Here is a 20,186-nt window from a genome sequence, read left to right on the forward strand (position 1 = left end):
TATTTGTAGAACGCATCAAGTTAGGGCGTAAGTAATTTTAAGATAAAATCATTCATGTTATTTGCATGTTCATTTTAACTAATGCATGCAACCTAGAGATAGGATAAGTGTGGCATCCACATCGAGAGACATTGAGCATAAATTAAAGAGTAGACTCCAAATGCATCACACATCTACACTTAGATTTTAGCAGACATCTTCACCATCTCCATTTCATTCTCATTGTGCTTATATAGGCTTGTTGTTTTCACTAGAAAGTCAACGCATATCATCTAATGCTCGATCCAATCATCCATGTATCTTCTTCCCCTTTCTCTGAATTCCTATTTCCCCTTGCATGGTAGTTTAGTGTATATAGCCAATGCACATTGACCAATTAGTAACTCTCTGCAATAGATCCAAAGACTAAGTTTGCGCTAATTCACTCTAAATTCCCTGTGTTCGACCTTGGGCTTAGCAAGACACTTAAGTTAGATTTATACTTGTGTCTAGCTTAAGAGAACTTGTATGCAACTAGCAAGGTGTGCATGAACATAAGTTTATCCTCTATCTTACGCATAGCATCATCTTCATACCAAGAGATAGATTAATCATATTCCCCATAATCATTCATCTTCAAAAGCACGAACACGATTGAAACGTAACAGTGTCTCTTTGGATACTCCAATGTTTTGTAAGGGAGAAATGCGACATATCTCTTATCAGATAAGGGAGAGTGGAATAAGGAACTGATTCAGTCAAGATTCATACTTAGTAATGCAGATAATATCCTTCAAATCTAACGCTCAAGGGGTAGCCAAGATGATGATAGTATCCTTCATCCTCACATTATTTATGTCACGTGATATTTTTTGTTGTTATTTGGGTTTTGTCTAATTAGTTATTGTCCCAAGGAAAAAAAATAGCACACTTTATGTTAAGTATGCGATACTTTATTAATGATACAAAGTTTTTAATACCGATGCCATACATTGAAGTTGTTTTTATATATTTACACAATCAAACGTTAGAAAAGAAGAAATGCAAATCCACTTTTTAACATGTTGGAATTCCTATAATCAAGTTGGACAAAGCACCAATTTTGTTTTCCTAATAAAACTAACAATGCTAGCATATAGCTCATGATCTTCGTGTAAAGCTCCTTTTGAAGAATAAAAATTATTCAATGCAGTTATGATAATATAACTTACTTTTAGTATAATAGAGATAGACCTCTTGATAGCTAATATATATTATATGTCAGTTGAGTTATGTTCGTTTTGATAACAATAATGTAATCATCAATATAGATGAAACTAATAAAATATGTACACAAACCTTGCATTTATATTTACACTTTAATTTCTCTTCACTATTAAATAACCAATTTATAAACACTTGAACGATGTACGTAATTCACTTCAACTTTTATCACATTGAAAAGTCACACGTTCCATTTGAAAAGAGAGTAAAAACCCTCAACTTTTAGAGTAGGTTAAGGAGAAGTTGAATAGGCTCCATGACTTATTAATTTTTTATATTATTGTCTCGCGATTAAATAATTTTCAAACTAAATAATTTTACTTCTTATCTCAAACATTGTTTTTTAAGATTTCGAATATATAATTTACCCCAATTGACCTAAAAAATTACATTCTAATTTGTTGCAGTAACTTCACATTTAGTTACCTATTATTTGGGCTGCACCGACAAATGGAGAGGTAAAAAGAGAAATTTTTTCTTCTCTTTTTGTTATCGAAGTAAAAAGGAAAATTGACATTTTTGGCCCTCTTGTAGATTTTTTTAGAATTTTGAACACTTTTTAAAAAAATTGTTTTTTTAGATGTCTTGATGATGAAAATGATATAAACATCGAAAACTTTAAATGTGCAATTACTTTTGCAATCTCCCCATTTCATTAAACTCATACTTCATTCAATTCATCATACTTAATTCAATAACTAAATTTTCAAGAAATTAATTGTTTTACGACTGACACTTAACCACAATCTTAGAAACATCCATTTTAACCCATATATTAGTTTAGATATCTCAGAAAAATCCAACATCTTAGAAAAATCAACAAAATGAGCAAAAACAAAGGTTAAATCCGAAATTATATTGAAAATTATTTAATTAAATACGGCCTTAATCAGAGAAGAAAATGGCAAGGAAAAGGAAATGGAGAGGGTTTCGAGATTTTTTTTTCCTTTCGAAATTCTAAAGGGCAGTAATGTAATTTCATATTTTGAAAAGTTGAAGGAGTAAAAAAAACCAGTTGTCAAGAAGGGTCCAAATTAAAAATTTAAAAAAAAAATAAGAAAAGGGTAGAAATTTACTGTGTTGTCACGGGTTAGAAGGTAATTGTTAATTTTTCCATATATATAAAAGAAAGTATAAAATCACTCAATTCCTCATGGAAGCACGTGCACAACAATCCCAGAACTCGGCTGCGTTTCAAACTGCAGCCTATCATGAAACGACGTCGGAGTAGCATTAGTACGACACATCGGACAGCTCGAGTGAGAGTAAAGCCACATGTCGATACACGGCACGTGATACGAATGCATACACTCCGGCAACGTCTTTATTTCCTCCCCTTCTTCAAATTCACTCAAACAAATCGCGCACGTGCCATCCCCTTCGCCGTGATCTCCACCGCAACCCCCGCCGTCCACCGCCATTCGCTTCTCATACTTGTGAGCCGGAATCAAATGAACCACCGAATTCTCGGTGCTCCGCGGCGTATCCGTAATCGGCAAGGAGTGAGGGTCGTTTGCCGGTGTTTGGCCACCGGAGTTGAAGCGGCGGCGATCGCACCAACAAGCCATGATGCAGTGGTAAATGGTGACGACGGCGCCAGCGGAGCCAATTGCGACGAGGAAAATGTCGAGTTTTCGGCTGTAAATTGTGGCGTCGGTGTCTGACATCGTGGAGGATTAAAGGGAAATTAATGGTTTAATTAAGTTTAATTAATCCTTTTGTGTGTTGAAGTTTGTTAATTGGTGATGGTTTCAAGGCAAAAAGAAACTTCCAAAACACCTGCATTGTAATGGCGTTGTTTGTTATGAATTAGAAGAATCAGCATCTTAGCGAAAATTTCAAAAGGGTCTTTTTTGGAGATCACTTTTTGGCTTAAAAGGGTATTTAGGACCTTTCACCCATATACGTTTGTTTTGTTTTAGGCAACGTTTACAAATCTATGATGAAAATTAATATAATCTATTTTTGATCGCATTCCGAATTCCAATTGGTAGTATTTTAGGGTATATTAATTGAGGTTATAGGAAAATTTAAAATAAATTACAAATATAGAACCTTTTTGTTAATGCCGTGATTTGCTTGATGTATATTCTTAAAATGCCCTTGATTTCAAATGGAAAAATAGATATGCATGCAATTTTGTGTTCTCCATTTTTTATCAATTTTTCGCAGCATCGCACGCGTATTGTTGGTATTTTCCCTTTTTCTTCATTCTTCACCCTGATTTCTTTGGTTTTTTTGCCAATTCTTCACTGTAATTTATTCCATTTTTCGTCGGATCTTCACATGATTTCTTCGATTTTTCGGCGACTCTTCATGGTGGTTTCTTCTGTGTTTTTGTCCATGCAAGTATGCTTTAGATTATATTCGATTTCCTTAGATTTTTTGGCGACCTTTCACTGTGATTTCTGGTTATTCTTCACCATGATTTCTTCTATTTTTTCGGCCATGTTGATATGCTTCTGGATTATTTACAGTCGATTCTTTTGTGTTTTGTGTGTTTTCGCCGACTTTGTTCTCTTTTTCTCAATTTCTTTACAAAATTGGAATCATCTGAATTCATTTGTGATTTTATCATCGATTAATTTAATGATATTGTGTGATTTTTCTTTGGAGTCTTCCTCAGTTAGTTCATTCGTTTTATGCCATAATATATATTTGTGTTCAATATATATATATATATATATATATAATATATATATATATACTTGCAAAGGTTAGTGATGATTTTTTTAATACGAGTTGATAGACTAGTTTACTTCGCCTCATATCTTGAGTCTATCATCGATAGCTTGAAGTCTACTAATGATATTAGTCTATCACTTATAGGCTCGTTCTTTAGTTTATTGTTGATTTTAGTCTATCACTAATAGATTCCGTCTTCTATTCATTTTTATATATAATTATAGGATATTAGTCTATCAACGTTATGAGTGTAATAGTAGAGTGATAACAGAAATTTATATTTTTTGTCAAGTACGTAGATTTCAAGTTATAGTGGTCCAATTCATCCCGTCGGAAATCATGCTAATCGGAGATTTGTAGAGATTAACATGAATATATTACCTTGGTAAGTATTACGTAGGATGGCCTAAAAAACCTATAATGTTATCAGGAGAAAAGTCTCACAAAATGCAGTCATTGTTATCGCATTGGTCACAATGGTAGAACGTGTAAATTGTCATCAATTTTACAATGACATAACATTAACTTTTTTTTTTTTACCATTGATGTGATTATTATATCGTTGATAAAAATATATCATTCTATTTGAGGAATGAAGAACGTTTTTCCATTTTTGTTAACAGTATATACATTCGATTTGCTAGTGACTCATGTATATTAGTGATAACTTACCATTGTTGTTAATCTATGTTGTCACTATTGTTCTCGTGAAAAAAAAAAAGTAGGTATTTTATAATAGGAACCTAGCATTGTAGATTATCGTTTGAACAAAATATATCTGGAGCATTTGGGACAAGAAGTTGGTTATTATAGTCCTAGGTTATTAAAGTTGGATTATAATAGTTTGAGTTTGAGGTGTAGATTATTTTAGTTTGTAATAATATGTATTTGAACTGTAAACTATTTTAGTTTAAGAAGGGAATAGTAGACACAGTAGGAAAAAAATTATGCATGTAAAATAATAAAAACTATAGCAAATAGTAAATACTATAGTAAATGAGATTTTGAAATAATATAGTATTAGAGAATATAAAATAGTATTTACTGTAATAAGAATTAATTATTATAATATTAGGATAATTTTTATTCCAAACATATCCATAGAAATATTCAAATAGTTCATCATCGTCATTATTATTTGCAACAAGCACTTTTGCTTTGTCTATGAAATTGCTTTAATCAATGACGTATTAATATTAGTTAAAAACATTTTAACACAGGTAATCATTTTTACAAAATATTTATGTAGGACAAAAACAAACTAGGATAAAAAGTTGATTTTCTAAATACAGGGCTTTGGTATAAAGATTTTCCTAAATGGGCTTATGCTCTTGTTATTACATATATCTGATAGGCTTAATAAAGAATTCATTTTTCAAATAATAATAATAATAATCATCATCATAATTTTTTAAAGTAATAATTTAATCGATAAATTTTGGTTTGCAATAATATAGTCAATATACTTTTCAAAGCTGTAACAATTAGTGGTTGAACTTTAGCATGTAAAAATTTAGTGTCATACTCTTAAAATTGTAACAATTTAATTCTTACTATATAAATCTCATATAAATTTATCATTTATAACAAATTTGATCTCTAATCAATTTATCATCTACATGTATATAAATTTTTTTTATCAAATATTATTAATATTTCTTTAGATAAAAACTAAATTGATACAAATTATAAAGTAGGTTATGTACCCTGTGAGAAAAACCAAATCTGAGGATAAAATCAAGAAGGTTACCTTATCCTAAGTAGACCCAATACATGCAGGAAACGGACACACGAGAGATGTCAATGAAGAGTGGACGAAATAATTGGATTGCTCGACCCAATTCGCTTGTCTTAACCTTAGAAAACGAGGGCGAGGTCAACTTGTCTCTCTTACTTTGATAGATACCAAAGATGAGAGGGTGAACCAATTGGCCCACCTCGATCTTGAGGAGGACGAGCTCACCCATTTCCTTTGGACAAAATGGCAAACAAGAGAGAGCAAAGCAATTGGGCCAATTGACCCGCCTTGGCCTCAGAGGTCAAGGCCGAGGCCAACTTTGTTCTATTCTTTGGAGCATGTTCTCAATAGACCTGACACTACCATGTTTGGAATGTTAAGTATGAAAATGTTAAGTCTGGGGTTAGGCTGAGAGATTTAGGTAGCCTTATTTTTTTTTTTAAAAAAAAAAACTATGTTTAGAGTGTAGGTCTAGAAAGTCTGGGTTTAAGAAACATGTGTTTAGAGTGTAGGTTTATGAATCTTAAGTTTGTAAAATATTTTCTTGTATTTAATCATTCGTTAAATTGTATATTAGTTTAAATTTGTTATCTTAATTATTTTAATATAGTTGAGTTCAAAATAAACTAAAAAATTTAGAAGAATATTTGTTTTTTTTTTTAAAAAAAAAGAAAAAATTGAAATAGATATTTGACTAAAATTATAATTTTATTTAATTTATTATTTTAGTAATTTGATATTTTGATTGTATTAGGTTTTGAAATAAAGTTTCACCGACTTTTGTCACTTTAACTAAGTTAAATTAGGACTTTCTACACATACAAAAACCAAAACAAATATACCTAATTACATAATTGTAGTATAATGAGTTATTATTTTACACAAAAATCTGGTTAAACTTATTTTCACACCCTCCTTGCTATTATCTAATAATAATAATAATAATAGTAATAAAAAAGAAGCATGTAAGAGAAATTTCTTGTGGTTATGAACTTTCAAAAAGAGTTTTTTTCAAAACCTATACAAGTAAAGAACCTATAGATAGGTGATCGATTTTCAGCTTGGAAAAATAGAAGAAAATGAATGAAATCTTCTAAAATGAAGGAAAGGTTGATGTTAAACAAACAAGAGAAGAGAGAGAATTAAAAAGATAATTTAAAATAGTGATAATAATTGGAAAAAAAAACTTCAAAAGAAAAAATTAGAAGAAAGAGAAAGTATATTCTAGAAAATATTATCATAAGGGTCTGTTTAGAAAAATGTTCATACTATTAACCTCGTGGTTTGAGATTCGATTCTCCCACCCCACACTTTAATTACAATACCTCTTCAAAAAAAAATATTTTTCAAAAATTCATTTTTATTTTCACACTTTTGATTAAAAAAAACTCCTTACATAAAAACATTTAACAACTCTTTTTTAAAAATATTTTTATATACAAGTTTGTTTGGTTTATTATATACTAAAAGTGTTTTATTAACATCTTTCAAAGTTAGCTGTGATAGGCAGAGGTTGGTTGGAGTTGGTGGTCGGAAGTTCGCTTGGGGGTCGATGGAAGTGGCAATCGGAGATTGGTCAGTAACGGTTGTCGGAGGTGACTGTCGGAGTTGGTCGACGGAGGTCACCGGAGGTGGCGTCCAAAAATTGGTCGGTGAATTTTCTAGATTAAATTAGAAAATAAAAAAAAATGTAACTCATGTGTTTGAATAATGTTTACTATTCAAACTTATGAGAAATAGTGTATGAAGCCCGGACTTCCTAAACCCTTGCCCCAAACAAAAGTTGGGTTTAGAATGCCTAACCCAACCCAAGCTTGGAAATAATTACTCTTTGAGAGTCTTATCGATTAAATGATGACGAAAATCTGAGCCCAAAATGAATGACAGTCTAGGTTAGTCTCATTATATATATAAAACATGACAACGCCACATCAAGTAAATTCACTTTATTCTCTAAACGGTTTGCTCTTCGTGTACTAAAAACCGACTTAAGCATCAAGTGTCTATGATAAGCACTAGATCGATGTGTTATTTTGGAGCTAACCTCTTATCCAAAATATATGTTATCGATGGTATGTGAAGGGTAGGTGAATCTCCCTTTCAAATTTTGCCATAACTAACATTTACTAAATTGTTGGGACTAAATTATTTTAATTTCGAAAATAAAGGAAACAAATGAGTGGTTGGAACGTTTGACTGAAAAATATCACTAACTACCTGGCAGTGGCATTATTGTAATTACTAGTTGAACCATGGACGTTCATGTAATAACACAAACGCAAAACAGTGACGGCCGTGCTTCAGTCCGTTTTCTTGATTCTGTATTCTCGTCTCCGAACAAGCCCTTCATCCAACTGCGGTTCGGCGGGAGGATGGAATTTGCCGACGAGCTCACGGCCGGAGCCACAGCCTCCAATTCCAACCGCCAAAAGCCCTCCGATACTAGAGACAGCGGCGAGCTCTCAACCTCCGACAACGACACCGAAGATGTATTTTCTTCCTCCTCGTTTATTTTTTCACTTTCCATTCTTAAAGTTCTTGCATCTCATTTTGTCTTCTCTGCTTCCAATCCTCTCGAACGCAAAGCTTATAGCACCGCCATCTTTATTACTCTGTTTTTACTGCAACAGCGGCTTCCTGAGCTAGATACGTTGCTCAAGTGGAGCTCCATGTGTGTGTGTTTAGCTCAATTCTTGCTGCTTTTTTCTTTTCTTATCCTCGGAGTGGAAATAGCGAGAATTTGTGGTACATAGAAGAAGTTAATCGATTTCCATTTTCGAACATTTATATCGATGCAGTAGAATTTATGACACTATGTAACGGTAGGGTTTAAGATATTTAGAGTCGAGTGTATTCAATCGATATACGTTCTAGTTCTGTCCACTCAATTATGATTCAAAATTGTTGGCATTTGTGAACAATTTTTATTTCTGGTAATCGGGATCGGCATATTGTTCTTCGTCGTTTTCAGAATTGTAGTTGCCATTGTTCATTAGGTTCTGCTATAGTAATCATGCTCTCATATTTTCAGTCTGGTACGACTTACGTGTAATATTTACCCAGGTACATCCTGTTTTTTCTAACATGCCTGCTTCACTTGCACCACCAGTGTCTCCCATTCATCCTTTGCAAAGTAAATGTAATGTAGCAATTCAGGCTGGTAAGTATTTTTGAGCTTTAGTAGAGAGCAATTAGCTCTTTTTATTATCTTTGTATATAAATTCTCAATACTCGAATCATTTGAACCTGAACTGATCATAATCTTCCTACCACCGTTTTTTTTTGTAACATTTCTGTTTCTGTCTCGCTACTGTCCTGCACACTTGCTGAGTAATTTTGTTGATTGTAGTGCTTAGACATATTAGATGAAGTTGAGGATATGTGAATGCCTGCATATATGTGATGGGTACTGTGGATTCAAGTGTGCATCGTTTGTAAAATACACTTCAGGCAGCTAAATTGGTAGTGTGTGTGTGATCACTTTACCCCCTGGGAGCATGGATCCTCCAACTCTCACTCTTTGAGATTTTTTTAGGACGTGGACACAATTGCTCTGCCATTTTCTAGCTGTAGTACTTAATATGATTGCTGCATTTGAGGTTAGAACGTTTGGGCGTCCATATTCTCCAACTCCCACTGTATGCCATGAATTAACATTTATTGTTGTATTATTTTCGAGTAAATTCAGAAGAAACAATATTTGCCTCTTGCACAGAAGCTTGTTCCTGGAATTTTCTTTGACCTCTGTTGATATTTGCACCCGAACTGGTGCAGCTGAAAGTGGAGAGAAGTGTCTGTTTATTGATTTTTTCTTCAGAACTGAGTTATACAGAAAGGAAAACAATCTTGAACAAATCTGTTCTATAAGTTGTCAATTGTGTGTAGGAGTTCTTAGAAGTGTGCAATTGGCTTAGGAGTCATTTTCTTGCATTCTTTCTCAATGAAAGTTTGGTTTTTATCCATAAATAAATTCAGAGACCTTGTTGTGATACTCATCTCTTTTTCTCCTTTTAATAGAATTTTCCATCTCATTTTAGAAGTTCTCTACCTGTCATAGCATAATGAAACTGTATATACTTTAGCAAATTATACTTTTGCATAGTATTTATGGCTTGCTATGATATAGTGTCACATTTAAATGGCCTAATTCATTGTAGATATGGATGATAAATTGGAGACAATACAAAATATATGTCAGAAAATTGTGGACACCACAAACTTGTACTCATTTTCTAAATTGGATGACCAGCAAGTATATTCTCTTATGAGGCTGAGGGAAATTTCTCATCGGATTGTTAATGACCGTGATTCAAGGGTAAGTAAAAATGCTTTGGTGGAATAATAACTGTTTTGCTCTTAGGACAGGGACGTGAGATTTGTAATTAAAAGAATGTTTAATATGTTGTAGGTGACAAGAAATGATGTGATTAGTGCTATGTGCTTTTACATCAACAGGCTGGTAAGATTTGCATAGTTAATCACCTTAAGTAGATCCTCGTTAAACATTCATGGATTGACAAACTATTATGCAGGCAGGTAAGTGCAAGGATATTGTTGACATTTTAAATAAGATGTCATATAAAGACTTGGATGACCAGCAAATGCAGCAGATATTGAGATTGAAAGAGCTTCTATGCGGGATTGTTGATGGAGCTAAAGATGTGGAAACTGAACCTTCCCATATTGTTGAACAGGTAGGGCTACAAGCTGCAAAATTTTCTTATGGTAATATATATATTTCAAAATCGTTTCTATAATAATTACGAAGATGCTATTTACATTAATAGGGCATGGTAAGTGATATGTGGACGACAGAGAGTTTGGAGGTCGAGCCAATTGATTCCTGCAATGATGACGTACCACTTGGAGAGACACAAATTGTAGTGGTTGAAGATGAACAGGCAGTAGCTGAAGCTAGGCTTGAGAATCAATATTGTGACCTGTCACATGTTAAACACTCTGTCAGTTGGCCACCAAATGGTAGCTTAACCTTAGAGTGGGTTGTAGAGATGATGAAAACTCTCGAGCTGTCTTCAAGAAACTACTCGCCTGCAGAGTTTCAACTTATCATGCCAGTTTCTGTTGTAGATGCAATGCTCGATGTAGCTGCAAGTCTCCTTCACAAGGAACCGAACTGCGTGGAAATTGACTGCCATGGTGAAGTTTCAAAAGTGGTTATAGTTGGGGACATTCATGGACATTATCATGACTTACTTCATCTATTCAAACTTGCTAGTTTGCCATCTAAAAGCCAGTATTACGTTTTTAATGGTAATTATGTGGACAGAGGAGCATGGGGACTCGAGGTGTTTTTGGTCTTATTGGCATGGAAGGTAAGATGAAGTTGTTTTACTTGTTATTAAATGTATAAAATAGAAGGCCGAGGCAGGGATACGATTGAATCAAATGTGTTTGGAAAGGGCAATCACTCATTCTTAAAACCAGCATTCTTAAGACCAAAAAAAAGGGAAAACAAGCATGCATACCATAGAAAAATTTTGAACGAGTCTATTTGTGCAAATCTTTACCCGTCGAGAAGAAAAAACAGTTGAAAGTATAGCTCATGAACTCTTGAAGTACATTGCCCTTATGTAAAGCACACACAAATTTGAGTATGGGTCATTGTTCACTACGTTTTTTTCCCCTTCACATAACTGCACCCTTGAATGTACAGAAAAAAATTGGTGCTCTGTGAGCAGGAATTGGATGTTTAGGATTTAAAGAATATAGCATTAATTACTTTATTTTTATTCTCGAAAATGCATCTATTTGACACCTTAATGCCTCATTTATTGATGAGATACACAAAACAGATCTTGATGCCTGATAGAGTATATCTGCTTCGTGGAAATCATGAAACCAGAATTTGTTCATCATCCTACGGTTTTGAGAAAGAAGTAAGAATGAAATATGGCGAGCAAGGTGAAAATGTATATCACAGGTGCTTGGAAACGTTTAAGGAACTTCCTTTGGCTGCAATTATTGCTGGAAAAGTATATACAACTCATGGAGGGTTATTTCGTAAGCCATGCAGTCCTGATGTGCAGAATGACAAGGAAAGGAAGACACGAAACCTAGAGATTGGATCCTTGCAAGACTTATCTAAGCTTGAAAGGTTTTTTGTTGATATTCCAACTAAAAATGAAGATCCAAATATAGTTTTGGCAGATGTATTGTGGTCGGATCCTTCTAAGGTAGATGGTTTAAGGGAAAATCAAGCCAGAGGAGCAGGTCTATTATGGGGTCCTGATTCTACTGAAGCATTCTTAAAGCTGTCCAATTTAAAGGTGATATTCAAACCTCCCATTATTGAATAAGTTTATTTGTGGAAAAAGCTTGGAAAATTCAGGCCATTTTACCTTGGAAATTTTCAAGGTTCTATGAGTTCATTTTGAGTATGCAAATCAAAAGTTATTTCTTCTTTATCCTTCCTTCCTTTCCTCATTGACATTTATGCCCATGTGTAATTACAAAACTTTTTGAAAAATATGTATAACCATTCAGCCAGAAAGGGAAAGAATTGAACTTTGTTCCTTATGAGTTGTGTTTGAGAACCAACTTTAGGGGTTATGATACCAAGCTAACAGGTTTATTATTTTTCTTTTTCTTGTGCATGTGTAGTTGATCATTAGATCACATGAAGGACCAGATTCAAGGGATGGTAAGATTGATTTTGATGATATGATAATGGGTTACAGCACAGATCACGACATAGAATCAGGGAAATTATATACTCTATTTAGCGCTCCAGATTTCCCTCAGGTACCAACTCCTTGCTTCCTCATACTTTCATTTACATTGTCATTAAATCATATTTTATGATAATATAAATCTACTGAACAAGGAAAACGTATGAGGTAGTCATGGGCTCATTATAACGTGCTCGTAGTCACATATAACTGCTCTATGTGTGAACCATAAGTTGAATACATTCTTAAAGTTGAGAATGGGAAAAACTTAGTGATTTTTAATCTGTTTTGTGGATGTATTCCTTATCATTTTTCAAACAAGTCTCTGCTAGGTATTTAAGGTAGAAAAACACTTCCATGCATCTTGGGATGCGCCTACCTTTTTGCAGCTGGGTTAGTGGTCCAACCATAGTTTACCATGTGGCAGACCTTTCTTTCTTTTTTTCTTTTTCCTAATATTGTTGAGTTTTTTCTGCTGTGTGATTGGGATGGGTAGCAAAAGAATGGGTCTAGTCCAAGATGCATTATGTATTGCTCTTTAACGTATGTACTAAATGAATTGTATAGTATTCCAAAGGAGAAATTATTCGAAGAGACTGTCACAATGTGGGTGGCAATTTTGAAACTCTAGATGTGAGAGAGAAAAGCTGTAATTTGTAAAAAATACTTCAAAATTGTATCTCGTAGTTCTTAGAGGGTGTGCAGATTATTAAGAGGCACCCAAATTATGGCAGTCTCATTGAATAAGTTCTCATCCCAACGGGCCAGGCTGAATTGTCAGGAATCCCACACCACTAGTATCCAAAATTTTATTTGTTTTGTAGTGTGTAAAATATTTGGCTCTCTTTCCTTCTCATTTTTTATTTCATTCTCAAAAGAGGAATAATTTATACATGACAGTATGATATCCCAATGTACATTTAAAGTAAATTAGTTGAAGGTTTGATTCATCTATATCATTCAAATATGATTGGGTTAAGCGGGAATGCCAATAGATTTGTACTATATGAGCATATTAATTACTCTAGAACCAAATTATAATAATTAAATATGATATTTGTAATAAAATATTAATTGAAAATAAACTTTTTAACCTACAAAATGAATTAAGCATTTGGTAAAATATAATATAACAAATCTATTTCTGGAATCATATTTGTACCTATAATGTGAATCTATGCAAACAAATCCCAAAAATTGCAATTCAGTTATCAAAATACATCAAGTATTCTCACAAATTTTGCTTATAGAAATGAACGAAGTAGTCATCCAAGAATGTCATGTGTCTTGATTCCTTAGCATTAGCATGTGGTTGTCAAACATTTAAATTTCCAACGAAAGGATGGCCCCTGAGGTTTATGTTAATACTTGGGTGGTAATGGTGAAGCAACTATTGAGGAATATGTTTCTTATAAAAAAATTGTGAACAGCCGTTGATCCATCTTTTTTGCTCCTCATGTACTGAATACAAAGAAGAGTCATTCTCATCATATGAGGCTTTTTTCTTTTCCCTTTTTTTTTTTTTGTGACAGCTGCTATTCCTTTTCCCAAAAATTTCTTTCATCTGATAAGTCAATATATTTGCCCTTCTTTAGTTATGGGTTCACATTTTTCTGTGTGACAGGATACATTTTGTGGTACAACAGTGGATTTGATATGAACTAAAATTTCCGATAAACTTTCTCGTTTGGATTTTATGCAGTTTGGTCAGAAGAGTTACAATAATGAGGGAGCATATGCTATTTTGAAGCATCCGGATTTTGAAACTCCATCCTTCCATACATTTAAAGCTGTAGAAAAACCGAAGGTACAGGCATCTATCTTCTCGTTCTTGAGGGAACAATTAGAATTTGATCATACAAGGCAAGATCGTATGCAATTCCAACTCTGATTTGGATTTAGGTTCATGAACTTCAAAGTACATTACTGCATGCTAGGGTAAGGGTAATATTGATCCTTCCAGTTGCTTTTAGGATACTCATCTAATTTATTGATTGGGTGTGAATATTTTTTTTTTTTTAGAATAGGTATAAATTTTTAAAATGATATAATTTACAGATCAATTATTTCATTGGTGGTGAATATTTCTAGACCAATTTTCGAATTTGTTTTTGCTCCAGCATTTTTAATTCAAATGCTTGGTTTTGTTCACAGATAGACGTTTGCTATTTTGGCTGTGAAGGACATGATGTAGATTTAGATTTGACATTAATGGTAAGTCAGCATTATATTATTCAGAATCTAAAAGCAGATGCACTATATTACCTGAACGTGATATTACATAAACGATTACACATGCATATCTCAATTACACATGCACACGTACCATGTTTTCTTGATGAATCTGGAGATGCATATATAAGGAGATAAGTAGATTGCATTTGGATTTGAGTTGATTCAAATTGCCAATGAAATACTAGAATCTAGAACGAATTTTGTATCTGCCTGTCTTGGACGTGCGAACTACTAACCACCGCCATTGTTGTTGCATTATTTCAAGCACTTCAATATTGATCAATATTGAAGCCATTAACCGTCTTAAAAAGATTAAGGGTTTGGTGATAATTGACAGCTTATTCGAGCAAATGCAAACAGTTTGATCTAGGGATGTGAAGCCTCTAAATAGAGAGCTAATGCCTCTTCTGGGTCTGACATTGCATTCAAAACAATGCCTTCAATATCAGCTTCCATCACTTATTTTGTTTTCTGGTGTCTCTTATAGGCTCTAGCTGATGCTGTCTCTTCTAACAACTCTAGTCCTATTGAGATTCATTCTGGGGTTGATTTTGAGGCATTAGGCATATTAAACCCACCTTCTTGGAGCATTACATTGACAGATGATACTACAGGTACCCAAAATGTTCAGATTCCGAAGGCTCCAACGGTCGAAGGGCTGCCTTTGCCACCTAGCATAGAGGTGATCGTTTTTCCTAGTTGTCATTTTACAATTGTCAAAATGTAATGGGATCTAAAGCAAGGTTAACAATCTCTAGGAACCTCATAAGGCTGCTTACGAATACTTCTTGGAGCTCATTGCAGGACTGAAATTTATGCTCCAAGCAACGGTTAGTGAATCATGACCTTCTCTCTTATATTTTTAACTCGAGAAACTGATGGTGATCATAAGCAGGAAAATAAGAACAAGATTCATATTTCTCATCGAAAGAGGAAGAAATGCAATTAAGCATGTGAAGAAATTGAAGTTTTGTCATTCAGAAAGGCTGGTGATTCTTTTTCTCTACTGATTTATTTCTTTCAACTGCAAACCTCTGGAAATCAACCTTTGGGATAAAAGTATGATGCCCCATTCAAACTTGTATTCCAGGTTCTTGCCCAAAGGAAAACATCTCTGATGGGAGGAGGGAATGAATTGACATAGGGAGGAGGTGATTCGAGAGTTTGCAGCTCAATCTACACCCCCCGCTCTCGTTATTGGCTCAGTTTTAGTGATTTTCCTCATAATGTCACGGATAACGTTGGAAGATCGAGATGAGATATAGTATTGGAGCCAAAATGATCACTTCAATTCTTGATTCTTTCTATGCCCATCAAATATTTGTACATTTCATCTCAAATAATAATCTCCTTTCAACGACTCCCCCAAAGTTCCCAAAAAATTATTCCAACATGAAATCACAAGTCAAATGGGAAGACAGGACCTTCCACGATATGCTTAAAACAGTATTTTGTAGTCCACGATATGCTTAAAACAGTTTAGACAAATCGTGACCCAAATAGGAAAGCAGTTCAAAATTAGGAAAGTAAAATTAAGAAGTTTGAGAAATAAAGTTGTATCAATTTGGTCTTTATATAATGTACAACTGAATTGATTAATTATGAATCTAATGTTGTACACTTATTAATAGAGAAGGAGAACGATTTTGGCATTTCTGATCGTATGGATTTGAGCTAGTGCCCCAAAATTTGGTCAATTAGGAGCCCCTAACATAATCAATTTCGAATAACACAATTTAGCAGATGGCCGAATGCAAGAAGACAATGTCGAAGAATGTGGAACCACCCACCCAACCTCAGAGCATGGTTTCCAATATAAAACACGAATAGAACAAGAGAAAACTCAGTATTTTTTTTTTTTATACGGGATTGGCGATGAATAAAATACAATCAAACAAAAACTTCCAGCCTCGCCCCCCCCCCCCCCAAAAAAAAAAGAACCCCAAAATGTGTGATTACATTAGAAAAAGAAAAAGAGAAATTCCATCGCCCCTAACCCACATTACAGAACAACAATCAAAACCAAATTTAGTCAACTTCCTCAATTTTAGGACCGGCGCCACTCCCACCAGACGGAGGAGGAACATCATCGTCATCCATACCGGCACCGCCCATGCCAGCTCCACCAGCACCCTGATACATCTTAGCAACAATTGGATTGCAAATACTCTCAAGCTCCTTCATTTTGTCTTCAAACTCATCAGCCTCAGCAAGTTGGTTGTTGTCAAGCCATTGGATTGCCTGTTCAATGGCATCCTCAATCTTCTTCTTGTCCGCCGGATCCAATTTAGAGCTGAACTTCTCATCCCTCACAGTGTTTCTCATGTTGTAAGCATAGTTCTCCAACGAGTTTTTAGCTTCCACCTTCTTCTTGTGCTCTTCGTCATCCGCCTTGTATTTCTCTGCTTCTTGCACCATCTTCTCAATCTCTTCCTTCGACAACCGCCCCTTGTCATTCGTAATAGTGATCTTGTTCTTCTGACCGGTGGTTTTATCCTCAGCGGAAACATTCAGAATACCGTTTGCATCGATGTCGAAGCAAACCGTAATCTGAGGAACACCTCTAGGAGCTGGAGGGATTCCAGAGAGCTCAAATTTTCCAAGCAAATTGTTGTCACGAGTTCTTGCTCTCTCACCTTCATAGACTTGGATCAAAACACCGGGTTGATTGTCGGAGTATGTAGAGAAAACTTGTTCTTTCTTGGTGGGGATTGTGGTATTCCTTGGAATCAAGACAGTCATAACGCCACCAGCCGTTTCTAGCCCAAGGGAAAGAGGGGTAACGTCCAAAAGCAAAAGATCTTGAACTTTCTCATTACCCTCACCACTCAAAATTGCAGCTTGAACAGCAGCTCCATAGGCAACAGCTTCATCAGGGTTGATACTCTTGCAAAGCTCTTTACCATTGAAGAAATCCTGCAACAATTGTTGCACCTTAGGAATTCTAGTGGATCCACCAACAAGAACAACATCATGAACAGTGCTTTTGTCCATCTTGGCATCTCTTAGACACTTCTCAACTGGTTCCATACACTTTCTGAAAAGATCCATATTGAGTTCCTCAAATCTAGCACGAGTAATGGTTGAATAGAAGTCAATTCCTTCGTAAAGAGAGTCAATCTCAATTGTAGTTTGAGCTGTAGAAGAAAGAGTTCTCTTAGCTCTTTCACAAGCTGTTCTCAATCTCCTGAGAGCTCTGGGATTCCCACTAATGTCTTTCTTATTCTTTCTCTTGAATTCTTGCACGAAATGGTTGACCAATCTGTTGTCAAAATCTTCTCCACCAAGATGAGTGTCTCCTGCAGTCGCCTTCACTTCAAAAATACCTTCTTCAATCGTGAGCAATGAAACATCAAATGTACCACCACCCAAATCGAAAATTAGAACATTCTTTTCACCAGAGCTGCTCGACTTCTTGTCGAGACCATAAGCAATGGCAGCGGCAGTTGGTTCGTTGATGATACGCATAACATTTAGACCGGAAATGACTCCAGCATCCTTGGTGGCTTGTCTCTGAGAATCGTTGAAGTAGGCTGGGACAGTGACGACGGCATTCTTCACTGTTGTGCCGAGATACGCCTCCGCGATCTCCTTCATCTTTATGAGCACCATAGAAGAGATTTCTTCCGCTGAAAATTGCTTCTCTTCACCCTTGTAGTTCACAACAATCATGGGCTTGTCGCTGGGGCCGGCAATAACTTTAAATGGCCAGAGCTTGATATCACTCTGGACTGATGGATCGCTAAATCTTCGGCCAATTAAACGCTTAGCATCTGTTAATATACAAAAGAAGCTCATCAATATCAATAAACAGTTCCACAAACATCAAACAAAACAAGGAAATCCGCTCAACTCAGCTGAAAACTACAGATATAAATATAAACAAACAGTTGAACTAGTATAACAACATCACTGTTGGTATACGAAAACCGAAACTCAAGAAAATCAAAAGCAACATAATCAAGAACTATTTCAAAAACCTAAGCACACAAAACTTAAAAAAAGTTCAACTCATCAAAGCAATAGCCTAAGACGCCTGATTAGGCAGAACAACCTAAAAACAATTCCTAAGAACTACATCTTGAAGCGAAAAAGAAAGAGAGCTTACCAAAAACGGTGTTAATAGGGTTCATGGCGACCTGATTCTTAGCCGCATCACCGATCAAGCGCTCAGTGTCGGTGAAAGCAACATACGACGGCGTCGTTCTGTTGCCCTGGTCGTTGGCAATGATCTCAACTCGATCATGCTGCCACACGCCAACGCAAGAGTATGTGGTTCCAAGATCGATTCCGATCGCCGGACCTTCTCCTTTACCGGCCATAGTAACTCTTCAAAGCGCTGGAGAAAAGAATCTAGGATAAATGGGAATTTAGCAAGGAAATTGGTGGCTGAAATTTAGGGCAAAAAGATTGCGAAGTTATAGGGAGAAGAAGAAATTAGGAGAATTTATATAGAAATTGTTAAAAGGAAAAGGGTTCTAGAGAGTTCGAATTGAAAAGATACGAGTGCTGAAAAGTTTATTATGTTTGGTGTATGAAAATAGAAAACAGAATGTCAGACCGTTACTTTTCTACTCTCTAGTTTTTTCTAGAACCTTCTTTCCCCCCCATTTTTTTTAAATAATAATAATAATAGTGCAACTCCCTAGGTGAAGCCCAAGCCCACTCATGGTATCTTCCCATACCCAAATCAGTCTCAAACGTCTGTTATGGTATTAAATTTTCAGTTCAATAGAATAAATCAATATTTCTATTATATCTTAGAAAAAAATCTATAAAATACAAAAAATAAGCATCAAAATATTTATAATATAAATAATAAATATGTTAACTTATTTGAAAATCGTAAATATTTATCTACTAATTTAAATTTATTTTTTGAATTTATTATTTCTTTAATTTTTCCAAAAATATCCTTCAAAAGCAATGTCTTATGTTATTTTCATCAACATTTTAAATCTTAATTATATCTCAGCAGATAATCTTTTGAAACACGAGGGGAACATCTAGAGATTTTCATTTGTGAAATCTATAGAACTAATAAAAAAAAAAAAAGAACATGTCAAATAAAATACAATATATAACAAAAAAAAAATATAACATCAAGTATAATATGCAATTTAATATATTAAATAGAGGTTTAGTAATTGAATGAATGGTTTTGTTGTTTGAATATATCATATGATGTACTATATCATATATAACGAATAAATCACAATATATAATGAAAATTATAAAACTAATAATCATATACGTTGTAATAAATTAAATGTGTTTTTAATTCACGTTTATGATAACTCAGGTTGAAATAATGTAATATTACAAAAAAAAAAGTAATATTAAAAAACTATGATTGCAAGGGACGTAGAAGATCATTAATGATATATATTGTAATATATTAAATATACTTTAAACCCCTGATGTAAAAGATCTTGTAGAGCGTCCTACGTAAGGAAAAAAGATAACTACCATATTCCTTAATTGTATGAATATATACCATATTAGTTAACAAAAAAAAAATGAACAAACCAATTTTAATCGTTTGAGATTCGATTCTTCCGTCCCACATTTTAATTATAAATATTTTTTTAAAAAAA

General features: G+C 34.3%; 3 protein-coding genes across 7 annotated transcripts; 1 reads left to right on the top strand and 2 right to left on the bottom strand.

Annotated features, from left to right (window-relative positions):
* Positions 1-2,393: 2,393 nt before the first annotated feature.
* Positions 2,394-3,059, bottom strand: LOC120079129 (probable E3 ubiquitin-protein ligase ATL44). The gene has a single exon (XM_039033310.1). It carries the CDS (start codon positions 2,907-2,909, stop codon positions 2,394-2,396), a length of 516 nt encoding a protein of 171 aa, XP_038889238.1. The 5' UTR covers positions 2,910-3,059.
* A 4,838-nt stretch (positions 3,060-7,897) lies between these two features.
* LOC120079729 (serine/threonine-protein phosphatase 7-like) lies at positions 7,898-16,245 on the top strand. 5 transcript variants are annotated; one of them, XM_039034072.1, is made up of 14 exons: positions 7,898-8,154; positions 8,729-8,825; positions 9,823-9,980; positions 10,074-10,124; positions 10,198-10,359; positions 10,453-10,998; positions 11,479-11,952; positions 12,287-12,427; positions 14,057-14,161; positions 14,509-14,568; positions 15,077-15,271; positions 15,348-15,419; positions 15,485-15,578; positions 15,680-16,245. In XM_039034072.1, the coding sequence occupies exons 1-13, from the start codon at positions 7,918-7,920 to the stop codon at positions 15,536-15,538; spliced, it is 2,352 nt and encodes a 783-aa protein (XP_038890000.1). In that variant the 5' UTR covers positions 7,898-7,917; the 3' UTR covers positions 15,539-15,578; positions 15,680-16,245. The 5 variants fall into 5 exon arrangements, 4 of the variants coding, with proteins under 4 accessions (XP_038890000.1, XP_038890001.1, XP_038890002.1 ...); XM_039034073.1 differs by having other exon boundaries at positions 15,485-15,574; XM_039034075.1 differs by having other exon boundaries at positions 8,129-8,154; positions 9,915-9,980.
* A 281-nt stretch (positions 16,246-16,526) lies between these two features.
* Positions 16,527-19,048, bottom strand: LOC120079730 (heat shock cognate 70 kDa protein 2-like). Its single transcript, XM_039034078.1, has 2 exons — positions 18,698-19,048; positions 16,527-18,362 (listed from the first exon to the last, which is right to left on the bottom strand). Exons 1-2 carry the CDS (start codon positions 18,909-18,911, stop codon positions 16,618-16,620), a joined length of 1,959 nt encoding a protein of 652 aa, XP_038890006.1. The 5' UTR covers positions 18,912-19,048; the 3' UTR covers positions 16,527-16,617.
* Between the last annotated feature and the right edge of the window lie 1,138 nt (positions 19,049-20,186).

Source organism: Benincasa hispida, chromosome 6, assembly GCF_009727055.1.
Source record: "Benincasa hispida cultivar B227 chromosome 6, ASM972705v1, whole genome shotgun sequence".
In the NCBI taxonomy this organism is placed as follows: Eukaryota; Viridiplantae; Streptophyta; class Magnoliopsida; order Cucurbitales; family Cucurbitaceae; genus Benincasa; species Benincasa hispida.